This window comes from Metopolophium dirhodum, chromosome 3, assembly GCF_019925205.1.
Source record: "Metopolophium dirhodum isolate CAU chromosome 3, ASM1992520v1, whole genome shotgun sequence".
Taxonomy (NCBI): Eukaryota; Metazoa; Arthropoda; class Insecta; order Hemiptera; family Aphididae; genus Metopolophium; species Metopolophium dirhodum.
The window spans coordinates 31,492,181-31,506,539 of record NC_083562.1 but is presented as its reverse complement, the minus strand read 5'-3'; the positions used below and the strand labels follow the sequence as shown (position 1 = coordinate 31,506,539).

Sequence of the window (14,359 nt, the reverse complement as noted above, 5' to 3'; positions counted from 1 at the left end):
GCGTTTGAAAGTAGGTACCTCCTAGCATCTACTCGTATATATAAATATAAAATACATACATATATATTATATACTATATACCTACGCTCGACGTATATGAATATTAATATAATGCCACGGCGGCGGCGTTGACAACCGTGCCCAGTAGGAGTCTTTTATACTAATATCGTTATTATAATTATAATCTTATAGTGCGCCCAGACAAGGAACTAATTTTTTTTTCGCACGCGTCCGTACCTATTATATTATTTCCAGTAGAAAGTTTGGTATATTATTTGTTTAGAAAACGCTCGCATGTCGACGATATTACAATGATACCTAACCTAACCCCTTACAGCGGTGGTCTCGTGTTACTTTTACACCACGACATATATTATATTATTATACTAATATTAACAAGTGTACATTGTAATACGCATATATTAACAGAGGTTAATAGGTTATAGTGTGACCAGTATGAGGAGGAAGGTCACACAAGGTGGCACCACAAAATTCTGACTGCGGTCGAAAAGCGCTATTTACAATTTGTAAATGTTCGTGATTTTGATGATTTTACTCAACACTTGGATTTATGACGCTTTCGAAAAAAAACATGCATACAAAATTTCAATTAATATTTCAAAATTATAGAAAATTTATATTTACTTAGTAGATGACTTACTTGATTTTGGGGACATGCAGAATTTGAAAAATATTACTCAAGCTTTTACGCCAATGAATTTACATGCTTTCAATTCTGGAGAAATAAGTACTAGAGTTTGAATTTAAATAATAATGGTGGTAAAAATTAGACATTTCCAAATAAATTAAATTAATAATAATATGGAGTCTGCACTAATTTAGATATTAGACTTACCGATTAACACAATATGACCCTCACCTGCACCGTAATTCAATTCAAGTTTTTAAACAAAAATTTTTTTTTTATTGCACAGAAAAATTATACATTTTTTTACTTAATAATTTAAGTTTACATTGAAAGAACAAATAAAAATATCTACTACCTTTAAGCACATGCATAGGCGGCACTTAGATCTTATTGCCCGGTGGGGGGAGAAATTAATCACAATTTACTGACCCATTTAAAAATCTTCTCACATTCAACTTATCTATATAATATTCCACCTACATTTTTATCTGGGGGGCAACTGCCCCTCGTTGCCTCCCCCCCAAATACCGCTTTTGAGCACATGCTTGTGGTGGTGGTATACAGTTATAATAATATATTATGAACAATTTAACTATAAAATATAAAAACCAGACAATAGTCTAAATCTATATATAAAATTAGAACATTTATATAACTAATATATAAAATTACAACAGTATAAATATTATTCCTTGTTCAAGTAGGTACTGAAAATAGCCAAATATTAATTTCGCCGCTCAGCAATGATTCAGATTGATATGTATACACCGGATCATCGTAAGAAGCGTGTTTCAGCGCCACTGGAGCCACTGCTCTGACCTGAAAATGGGAGTCAGGCCCGCCTGAGAGCTTGAGCGCTTCCTTCACGGCTTTGATTGCCACAGATGAGAGATATTATATTTTTATGTAACACAACTATAGATAGCTGACTTGGTTTTTATGTTTAATCTGGATAAAATGACCGAATTTTCTTATCAAATATGTTTATATTGAAATGTGATATATATAGGTATGACAATAACCAAAATAGTTTATAACTTTGAATTATTATCATATAAAATAGTATTTAAATTACTTTTTAAATTAATTTAAATTAATGTTTTAATGTATGTTATAGGCATACAAGTTGCTGTTCAAAGTTTGTCAAAATGAAAAAAAAAAATTAATTTTAGATAAAAAATTAAACTATTAATTCTTAATTTATACCAAGGGTTTATAAGACATACCTACATTGATAAATAAATGATGTATTAAAATTTTCTAAATCAAACGGGAGTTGAAAATTTAGTACAAGAGTATAATATAACACATGCGTTTTATTATTACTCATAGTTATGCATGATATGTATATGTATATACTGGCATACTGCATATGCAAATGTTTGTACTAAAAAAAATAGTTTACAATATATATACAACTCCTTACCTGGTTTAATGTGACCGCTAATACGTAAGTTGGTTATTCCTATTTAATTTATACTATTATTATCCTAGATTAAAAAAAATTAAAATACAAAATACCTTTAACAACCATGGTTGCTACAACTATAGCTTTTAGAGCCCCAGTGTTCATTTAGACTGTTATTAGAATACCTTAAACGGCGAAATACCGATGTAGATAAATGCCTTTATTTTTTTTTATAAGTAAAAATCCTATAACCACAGTCATACTATTATATCGAACATTTTTTTTTTCAAATGATTGCCATTGATTACACCATACTGATTATAATAGTAATAATATATGAAATATGTAATTAGTAAGAAATAAGTATTATTTTATATTATCTTAATGGTATAGCTATTGGTCACTCGGGTTGTCGGGAAGAAGAGGTAAGAGTATGCATCAAATCGTCGCGTATATTGCCTTGAATAAAGATATTATATCTTAAAAAAAGTATGAGAGTTGAATATATATGTTTGTAGCTTACCTAAATAGGTATTCAAAAAACTACTTGACCGATTTTGTGTGAACAATAAATTCAAATTGTTTATAGAACTAAGTATCAACAGAAAGTTTAGAGATTAGTTTGACCGTTAGTTAGATTTATACTAAGTGCTATAATGACTATATATATAATAAATACCCAATCTACCGCAGGCGAATTGTCGATCACAGTCGAATTAGTTCACAAAGAGAGGTACCTCCGTACACCAACGCCGATTTATCCGTGATCTGAGGTACGCTAAAACCAACGCTTGGAACATGCAGTGGCGTGTATCATAAAAAAAATTGGTGTTGCTCGAATAACTTTAGGTGACCTACCCCTCAAAATACTGTTATACCATCCTATAAAATTTCCTATTTTTCTTCTATCAATACCCACCCACCCATATTATGTAATAAACCATATATTATGTTGCCTGAGCAATAGTCGGATGTTACACGCCACTGCTTGGAAGGATCGTTTTCAAAGTAACTCTTTTCAATGATTATGTTCAATTTTCAAGAACTGAATGGAAACGGTTCTTGTGAATAGATAAATCGTCCGAATATCCTGTGTTATTGTTCGAAGCATCACTCTAATATGGACATAAATATTCGGGTAATTTATTACTTATGTTAAAGTCTGAATATAATAATATGTATACTGTTGATATTATCTTTTAACATAATTTATATTAAAAAATTGATCAAGTGTAATGCTGACTGCTTTTAGAATACTTTTAAAGCTTTTTAAATTAAGAATAGAGAATGGAAAGCATTTTAAATACTGTCTTGGACAAATTTGTAGGTTAAAATCGATTCCTTTTCAAAATTCAAAAGAATTATTCGTCACACTATACTTTTACTGATAGTAAAATAAAATAAAATGATTAAACATTTATTCGAATATATATTCGTATATTTTATATTTCATTAACAACCTTCTATTGATTAATTAATATTATACAATGTTAGACAATGTAACAAAAATATAATTTCTATCGTTCATATAAAAAATGTATCAACATATCAATATATTAATTTATATTTGCTTAATCAAAATTCAATTTAAAATTGTTCGTGTTCGATCATATCGATAATAACAAAGTCTATTATATCATTATATAATATCGTACCGAGGTCTGAGGTAAAATTATGCTCATTAGTATATTATAATATTGTAATAAATAAATAATAATATTATAATGCGTGTGTATTGAGAATATAATATATTGAGACATTGAGTTACGTATACGTTTATCACGCGACGGAATTTGGCCGAATGACACATTATTAATTATCATAATAATATATTGTTATTATTGTATCGATCTGAAGTTGTATGCTTTGTGTTGTTACATGTTTTGTAGTTGGCCAGAAAATCTTCACCGTTGGGCTGAATCTTCAGTGGATCGTCTTCGTCCAGTTCCGGCTCCAAATTGTCGACGTCATCCTACACATAAGACAATACCATTAAATGTTATAAAATAGGTACCTACGCTATAGTCGCAAGTTTGTTATTGTTCGATAAACTATATTATTAAATAATAAATTAAGTAGATAATATCCTTGTTGCTTATCCATGCAAGGGTACACGGTTGGTTCTTGGAAGCACATAGCTGATAGGTATGTAAGTATTTGGGGCGAGGATTCTTCACTAAAAACCCGAGTCGTTACCCATCCGGGAGCTATAGCTAATAGCTATAGCGACGCCAGACGATGCTTGACCGCAGCACACATATTATAGTCAGACTCACGAAAAGTGAACGTTTACGTAACCTAACCTAACCTAATCGGTAAAGGTATTCGAAATTATTAACCAAAAACTGAAGAAAATTGTTAAGTAAATACATTATGCACATAAGTTCGATTTTCAAAATTCCCTCTACTGTTCCCTCTTCAGGCCTATACATATATTGGTACTCGAGTATGGATCTCTAGTATGGTACATTGGTACCCATATTATATGGCCGTCTGTCTTACGATTGAATGTGTTCAAAGAATCTTTTTTTTGCATTTGACCACATTCCAATTGGTACACTACCAAAAATAATTCCAAATGAAAAGTCTAAAAAGTCCACGGTAAAGAAATTCCGGTCCATATTAAGGCAAAAGAAAAAATGTGATGTGATTAACATTCGTATACATTTTAATTAAATGATTTACCTAACGAAATTAACAATTCATTTTGTAGGCACCGGCACTTATACCAATAACCAATATCGACAACATCACAACTTGTTAGTGATATAACTATACTAACCTTCAAAAACCTAGGTAATTATTATAATTATTGTATTTCTTTTTTATTTTAATAAATAATTTCTTCTAATTTTACCATAAGGACACCGGACTTTTTACCCCAGCTGGCTTACAAACAACGGACTTTTTAACCCGAAAAAATAGGGTAAATCCTAATAACCACCCCCCTGCAACACCGTAAGTACATATATTATATTAAATATAATTGTTGTAAATGTATAAAATTAATATGTACGTCATCTTCGTCGGAATTACTACTGTCATCCTCATCGTCACCACTGTCATCGTTGAAATAATCGTATTCATCATCCGATGACGACTGATCGAAAGCCGGATGCTCATTTTGTAACAACATGTTCCTCACATCCACTAACCGCTCGACCGCCGAAGGGTACGCGTTGATGTTGCTCTCGATCGTTTTTTCGACGATGCCGGTCATTCCTTCTTCTTTGGCCACGACCATCATCTCCGGGCTTTTGAACATATTGTACAAGATACCAGATATGCATGGCATGATCTATACACACCAACGAGAAGCGTGAATAAAATTCGATTAAGTAGATAAGTATAATAACTTTCTGAACATGAATGTAAAGTCAGCCCCACCTCCTCCTACTTTGTCTAAATCGCACTGGACAATTAATATTGTAAGTCTTAGTTCTCAATTTGGAAGTAATTGTAAGTTAGACCCCACTCCCGTGAGCTTTAAATCGATAAACTTACAAATTCATAAGGCCAACTTCAAAGTTTGTCTGGTATAATATGGAAATTGGTCGAGAGACGGGGAAGCATTACTTCACACACATCAACTGAATGACCCATACTAATATTAATATATTAATATTATGAACACACGGCGTTATGGATAGGCTTTTTAGGTACATAATTGCCATAATGTGGTCCGTCTTCCGGCATCACATATTTTTAAATAGTTAAAACCTATATAGGCATTGGAAAAAATGTATTCAAACGTTTTACAAAATTCAAACATTAAAATATTAATTAATTTATATGTATAGGTACTAAAAATTTTAAGTATATAGGTCTAGGTTATCTTTGAGACTAAATATGTATAATATTTAAATGTAAAAAAATTGTGTTCATATAGTTGCCGGTAAACATGACTCACCGTTGATTACAAGACGTTCTCGCGTAATTATTGATGTTCAATATATGTTATTTTACGCGTCATACGTTAAATTTAAATACAACCGTACTCATGGTCATGGTATTTCATTGATAACGAAAAACTGCCGTTTTATAGTAAAAAAAAATGTTGGTACAACAATAAAATAGGTAATCAATAATTTTTTTTGTATTAAATTAATGACCCCTCACACTCGTGTTATACAAATATTAATAATAATAATAATAATAGATTTATTTTTTATAGGTTCTCGTGTCGTATATATTTTTTCCCTTACATCCACGTCTAACGTCGTCATGAAAACTCCCAAGCTCTTGAACAGGTTGCGGGCACGCGAGCCACAAGCCCGGACGGCCGTCTGGCATTGGCAGAGGTTCATGAACAGCCCCAGACTATATTCCAGATCGTACATCTCGTATTTGTTCCGATCGCCGGTGAATTCGCTTTTCCGAACCAGCTGGTCGGCCAGCCAAGTGGTCAGACCGTTTCCGATCATCCGTTTTCGTATTCGCGATCTTTAACACAATACATTGTATATTTAATAGGTATCATAGCATATTATAATAGGTTGGACATTTTGGATTTTATTTGTACCATTTTTAGTTACAATTACCGATATTATGTTATACACTCTAGTCTCTGGTTTACGAGGTGCAACTAAATTATATTATATAACAAATAATAATAAATTACACACACACATTTTTCAAAATTAACAACCACCCGAAAACAACCAGGGACTTAATAATTCGTTCGAAAAGTTTTTATTGGGACTCAGTTCGTGCAGTTCGTCGCCGTGTAAATAATTGTTGTTCGAGCAATTTGTACAACGCGTGTAAAAATGTGCAGTTACGGCGAGCTCGGCTTCACGCGGATATTCTAAAATGTGTCATAATATTTCCTAAAATAATATAATTTTTTTTTTCATTGGATTTTCAACGAATTGTTTTCAACAGTTGGAATACATTATAGTTCAACCTTTAACAATAATTTAAAGATAATACGTTTTTGTATTGTGTATGTTCCTTTAGTGCATATATTTTAAAAGTACCTAACTAATCAACTTGCACAGCTCTCCCATATGGGTATTACATATACTGCAATAATACCAATTAAACAATATATATAATATAATTGAAAATATATACATCGTAACTAATGCTATCATCTCGAGCGTACTAATAATTAATCGGTTGAAATATTAGCATATTACAATAATAATATGTCTTTGCATATTATTATGCGATATGTGCATACCCCATACTGAGCTTCTGTAACGTTCCCAACAACATGTTGCTCGTGATCGTGTCCCAAAAGTGTTGCGACGATATGAGCTGAGTTATGATTAGACGGAGTAAAAATGGAGAGTCCGCCAAATACTTGCGGCCCCTGTTGAATGACGCCAGGGCATTCAGCAGTCTCGATATCATTTGTTGTAGCGGATGCGGCCCGTTTGTCATCATTAGCCATTTCATGAGTCCTTGTTCGGCTTTGGGCTTGCACAAATCCAATAGATCGTATTTTTTTATCATCACTACCGTCTCGGTTCTGTTTTCCGATTTTGTCAACCTCTTTCAAAAATATCACACAAACAAAATATTTGATATTATCATATTGTTATGGCGTAGAGATATCGATCTTATAGTAAGTAATTATTAATTATATGTGTTAATAACACACCAAAAATCCCAATAATTATAAGAAAATATGTTAAAAATTGAAAAAAAAGTATAAATTATTTTAGGTGGGAAAGTATTATTATAATATAAGTGAACCTGAGTTAATTTAAGTCAGTGCTAATAACTGTGATTGCACTTTTAACGATCAATACATTTCTCTAAAAGTTTAAAGTTAATACCTAGTATCTTAAGTTATCAAATTTTAAATAATTTTTTTTTAATTACACCTGAGCCACACATGTTAAAGATATTGTGCAATTAAAATTTTTTTTTTTCAAAACAATAACTAAATAACGGTCAATAACTATTAAACTATAGATATGTATAAAAACAAGATTTTAACACAACGTGATATATTTCAAATTAACTAGAATAAGCCAAATTGTTACTAGGCTCGAGGCTGCAATAATATGTATTACATAGGTATTTTATGAACTGACTAGACGGTGTTATAAATTTAAAAAAAAAATAATAAGTTTTTACTTAGTTTTAACTTTTAGCTGGACAATAGCCATCTTTAAAAATTAAAAATGATATATTATTATATTATTTATATATAAATATATTGATGTACTGCAATTACAGCCAGTCTTAAATTATAATATATAATATTATCTGTAGCGATATAGTGAATTAGGTACGTATATGGTAAATATAGTAATATTAATATGACTAATTGGTATGATTAATATGCCTATAGTATATTACAATATGGCTTCGTACTTACCCAACGCAAGGCTTGTAAGATAAGTAATTTGTTCTTGGTACTGTTACCATCCCGGAGTTCGAGTTTGATTTTAAAAATGGACAAATCGAATTGGTCGTCAGCAATTTCTAAATTTTGCTAAGATATATTATATTACCATAAAAAGAAGAATAATAAAATATAAATATAATGGTGGGTAACTATTTAAAATTGTATATTATTGGTACCTATATAATAAAAGATAAAATCAACACTAACTTCATTGTCGTCGTTGTTTTCCACCACAGCATTACAATTTTTTAAAATAATTTCCAAATTAATCGATTGTCCCCGAATCGAATTTTCCAAAGCGTTCAAAAGTTCGGCTGCCAAAGCTATAATATATTATTAATATATTACACACCGTTCTTTATCAAACTTTTGTCGATACAAAATATATAAAGACGTATAGTATAATTTTAACAAACCATTTAGAGGTTTGTATTCCTTGTACAGCGTTTTAAATTTTTTTTTCGTCAATTTTCGCTTTCCCGCATCTCTGCTGGGCACTAATGTCATCGACGTGCTAATAGCGATGTCCAAAATAAAGTCCTCCAATCTTTTGTTTAGTGAATCACACCATCGATTTTCCTTGAGACGAACAAAACGTTCAAAAAAACATTCGAATTTCTTACGTTTTTAAAATACGCTGCAGTGCATAATATATATGTATGTGCATGTGTATGTATATGTATAGTGTACAATACTTATGTTATACACTCAACACACTACACACTTTAAATTTATTTGCAATAAGTCAAAAATAAAGTGTCGTACTTTAAACAAATTTTTAAACGAAGGGTGTTGCATCGGTTCGAACACGTATGGCAGTGCAAAGTACGGTAAAAATTCGTTTTCAGTACTGAACTCAGCACCTCTCTGGAGCAGGAAAGTGCGAAAAGCGCCCATAGAACTTTCGTTGTTTTCGTCGCATTTATCGTCACTGCAGTTTTCCGATTTGTTGACACGTTTTTTACATTCCAGTATGGTGTAGTAGACGTGAAGGTAAAACGTCAGTTTTCGATACTCGTCGATCTGTTTTATCTCGTCGGGTAAATCACCCCAAGTCTGAAAATATTGCATAATATCTACCTATTTAATATAACCACGTTTTCATATAGCGTTTATTTCAATAACTTTTCAAAAATATTTCATGGTTAAAATGAGAATAAAAATACTTGCAAATGTTAAATATAATATTATAGAAGTTTAATAGCAAAAAATAACACCGCAATATTGAGGTGACCCAGTGGATATTGCCCGAGTTGCGTTCGAAATAGACAAACTGTGGTCGTAATAATATTGAAGGTAAAATTACCGTCTTAATTGCTGTCTATATTCGGTTATCGATTATCCGATAAGTTCTTATCCAAATTGCAGGCAGTCTATTGATATATCTATATATCGTTTAATCTATTGCAAGACGTTGTCGTATTGACTTTAATTTAAAAAATGTCACAAATTTCGATAATGTATATTGTATAGTGAAAGGGAAAATTTTTACTTTTATTAAATAGTTTTAAATTTAGACAGTATATCGTCCTCTAAAAACGGGAGAAATGTCTGGAGTTAATTATTGCACCAATGAAAATTGGAATGCAAAACTATAGATTATCGTAGTATAATAATAATTATTAATCATATATTTTCAGCCCTCAACTAGGATTTTGTGTTTACCTATTTGGATCCCGACCGCAACTATAGTAGCGTATTTGGGTATTTTGGGCCCGTGGGTGGTGTATGCCTCAACCCCATGTGGCCACGTGCCAATTATAATTAGTTTCTATATATTCCGGATTCGTGAACACGTTATTATCTTAGCCCAAAGGGAGATTAATTTTTTTGCCCCTCTACCCAGAAAATTAAGTCATGTACACCACTTCCGTTAACAGAAGACAGTCAGAAGTCCATGTACGTAATAAAAAATAGTATAATATTCAATATAATCGTATTTTGATAATGTTTTCAGTTTTGATAGTGATTATTAAGGTTTTTTCCTCTTTAAAGGAATAACAAGTTATTGTGGATTTACGCTTAATATATTTATTTTATTTTATATATTTGTTTCGTATCCATATTTTTATCAAATTTGATTATTGCACTTTAACTATAAAATGTAAATATTTAAATAAATTAAAAATTAACTTATAGTTATAAAGGTAACTGAGTGAAGTAAATTGTTTTTTTCTATTTAATTTTAAACATATTATACAAGTTAAAATGAAAAACAAGTAAATTAAAAATTAACTTACATTTTTCTATATTTTTGAATTAGGCACCTACGACAAAATAACAAAAATCGTCATTATTTGTTTTAATATCTAATTTCATAATTTTACAAAAATATTTCGTTTATATAATTTTCAGATTTTTTGGTTCCAGTATGAATAAGGAAGATAATACATAATTCAACAACATAATGAAACGAATACTTTACTATTTTATATTACATATGAATTATAAATCATAGCACTTTAGGTAAATAGTGATAATGATATTGTTACCTTCATAAAAGTTAACCTGGACGCAGATTTAAAAGATTGTATAATGGTCGCAGCTCGATCCTTAGACAGATGGACCGAATTATTATTGCAAATTTTGGTCGATTGGGCAGCAAAAACCGGCGCTGGCATATTCAATTTGTGGCATTCTTCGATGAAACAAGCCGAAGTCTTCGTCATGTTATTGGACAGTAGGAACTGGAAAACCATCAATATTATAGATGATAGTAATAATAATAATGATGACAATATTAATGTTCAATCCCAATATGCGAACGTGTTTGCCTCAAGTTCGTTCTACCAGCTTTATATAGGGTGATATCGTAGGCTCACCCACTTTTTTCTTCAATAATGCAGTTATTAAAAACCAGATTTTCGGAATTTTCAAATATAACTTATAAAGACTAAACTGTTAAATTCTTGAGATTCTTCTTACTACTGAAGGAGTGTACTGTGGAGATACAAACTTCTATTTTTCAAATGCGAACCTCATTTTCTACTGTAAATTATTTGGTGGAAAATTTTTCTGAAAATGTTGTCGTATAAGAATCGATATTCAAACGAGTATTGTTATTATTATTTTTTATATTAATAATAATGTGGATTCTCCGACAATAATTTCAAAAATTAATTTCAATATTCCATCCCGTAACATATAATAAATCTGAAATCGATTTACTTTGTATATGGATTGGTACCATCGCTAAAATTATATTCTTAAAGCACCAATCATTAATCAAATTTTATTTTAACTTGATAAAAAATATGTTTTAGATTCTAAGTAGAGCAATGAATGTATTAATTAATGGTTTTTTGATCTAATTTGTCTTAAGACGGGTCAAAAGTAAAAATTAAAAAAAGCCATTATTATTATTTTTTTATAATATATTTATCATTTATAAGTCAGTACCGATATGCCACAGAACGTTGTAAATGGGTAAGGTAAGTTCTACGTATAAAGCAATAGCTTGAAATATCGAACTAAATATTTAAAAAATGTTTCTATTTAAGTAAAACAATGTATATGCAGTGGTGCCAAAAATTGACTTCGGCACCCCGCCACTGATACCGACGAGAGTCCCTCGCTATTCAGGGTATTATCACAATATTAATAATTACTATGTTATTATCTGCAGTACCTACCTATAGTTATTATATTAGTGCTTGAACTGAAAGGAGACGCAGGGAACGGATTTCCTGATTTAAAAAAAAAATAACTGTGTGTACCCATCATTATATCTTAATGAATAAGACATTTAAGTATTCAGGTAAGCCCATTTTTTTTACACTTTTGCATCCTTCTTTTGATTTTTTCACAATTCGAAAACTGGCTATTATTATACTGTTCTGACATATTTAATATTTTCTGCCGCACTCGTAATGAGTAGGTACTCTAATTCGCCCATATTTTTTTTAACTTCTATGATACAATATTATGTACATGTATTATAGGGACTATAGGTATGTGTGGCTTTTAATGATATAATAGATTAATATAATATAATGTACCAAGTATCAACACAAAAATGACAACGAAAATTTAATCTCCTTTCTTTATCTTTCCTTTCTCTGCAAACTCTTCACAGGTTCTGTTGACTCCCCTTCTCTTCTTGCACTAATCAACTTAAGGATCCTTGTTCGACGCACCCGTTAATCGTTATACTTCTACATTTTTCATTCAGCATTGCGCAACTAAATAGGTTAGCCAATGATGATCCATAATTTCTTCTTCGAAATCTAAGATTTAATTCATTTTCGTACTATAATATTGTCTATGCTGCATGTCATTTTCTTATATAATTTTTGTTACTTGGGCCCATTGGTATTTAATAAATAAATAATATTATATTATATAGGTACGTACTTCGTATATGTATTGTAAAGTTTTCGCTTCGCTCGTCGAATATTTTCTCAACCTATCCATTGTCGCGGGTACCTATTATATTGGTAGGTACAGGTAGGTGATATATTATATCGGAACCAGATCAAGACAACTATTAGTATACACGCCCCAAAGCGCACTAAATAGATATTATGTTATTCCAAAATATTATACATTTGCATTCATACCTATAAACCCACCTCGGCGTGTTGGTCGACTTAAATCGATATTGTCGCCAACGGCGCTCGTGTATACACAATAGCTAAGCACCACCTACCTATGTAATATGTGTGCTACAGTGCCATTCTTTTTCGTGAAACATGCCCTATATATTTCTTAATCCATATTACCCAGAGGCGAACAAGGCAGGGCTGCGAGTTTAAGACTTTCGGATGTCCCCTAACTGGAATATAACGCACGGTCTGGCCCGGCGCTACCAAAAATTAATGGGGGCCCCCATTAAGCGGGTGTGTGATTAAAAATTCACTGGCTCAAAGTATACAATGTTGGCCGACTCCAAATGTAAAAAAGCGGGGAAGTGAGTGTCGCTCTGCTGTACAGTACTGGGTGGTGTTAAATTTGAATTCAACGATATAATATTATCATTGCATACGAAAAACGATTCTGAGCAGACGCACGGCTCGTCAGCCAAGGATATTATTTATATTTTATATTATTATTATTAATATGGTAGCCCGTAAGTTAAATTAATATTATTTGTTTATACGGTGCTAAAATATCATGAAATTAATTTTTTTGAAATATTTAATTTTGATGAAAAATAAAAAATTTAATTTTTATTTAATATGTATATAGTAGGAAGTGTAGTAAACATCTAAATTTAATTAAATGTGAAGTGGAAAATTGCATAGAAATATTGCTTACATCGTACGTTATATATATTACATAATAATAATTATTTATTTATTTATTTCAACTTTACGGGTGGATCTCAATTACATTTCATGAGTACATTAATTAAAGTACATTAATCTAAACGTCTTTTTACACTATCGCTTTTTCCAAATCTGTCAATATATGTGATTTGAAATATAGTAATATCAGGATCTGTGGAATTATAAAAAATAGGCCCCCCTGGATCCGTTCCTGTTATCACCGGTCCTGATGGCAGTAAATACAGTATATATGTGCCACTAGAACTACAGGCCAGGTGGCGTAAAGATTGTCGGTGCGTGCTGCAAATGCTCACTTTTTACCTTTTTACCTATTTCAAATACGATTGCGCACCAAAAAAAGTTTACAATGTACAGACATTTCGGCACCCCTAGCACCATGGGCGTGTTTTATTATCATATAATATTATGTTCATCATATGGTTTCATCAGCTGAAAATATCCAATAACCGATTATCATTTCAAAAATGTTTTCAGATATTTTACGACTTGTTAAAATAATTTAAATTTTGTCAGAAACTCAAAATATTTATTACTGATTAGTTAATAGTTTTACAATTATTGTTGTTGTTTACCTTGTATAATGGATAGGAAAAAAGTATTTTTATTGTTATCACCATTGTACTGCGGTCGCACTGGTTTTGCACGAAACT

The 14,359-nt window shown here is 31.1% G+C and overlaps 1 protein-coding gene across 4 annotated transcripts; it reads right to left on the bottom strand.

The window, feature by feature from the left end:
• Window positions 1-3,512: 3,512 nt before the first annotated feature.
• Window positions 3,513-12,920, bottom strand: LOC132941073 (lisH domain-containing protein ARMC9-like). 4 transcript variants are annotated; one of them, XM_061008929.1, is made up of 10 exons: window positions 12,775-12,920; window positions 10,914-11,108; window positions 9,187-9,477; window positions 8,838-9,000; window positions 8,629-8,744; window positions 8,392-8,508; window positions 7,243-7,556; window positions 6,263-6,500; window positions 5,074-5,355; window positions 3,513-4,029 (listed from the first exon to the last, which is right to left on the bottom strand). In XM_061008929.1, exons 1-10 carry the CDS (start codon window positions 12,832-12,834, stop codon window positions 3,877-3,879), a joined length of 1,929 nt encoding a protein of 642 aa, XP_060864912.1. In that variant the 5' UTR covers window positions 12,835-12,920; the 3' UTR covers window positions 3,513-3,876. The 4 variants fall into 4 exon arrangements, with proteins under 4 accessions (XP_060864912.1, XP_060864914.1, XP_060864913.1 ...); XM_061008931.1 differs by having other exon boundaries at window positions 5,213-5,355; XM_061008930.1 differs by lacking the exon at window positions 12,775-12,920 and adding an exon at window positions 12,420-12,519.
• Between the last annotated feature and the right edge of the window lie 1,439 nt (window positions 12,921-14,359).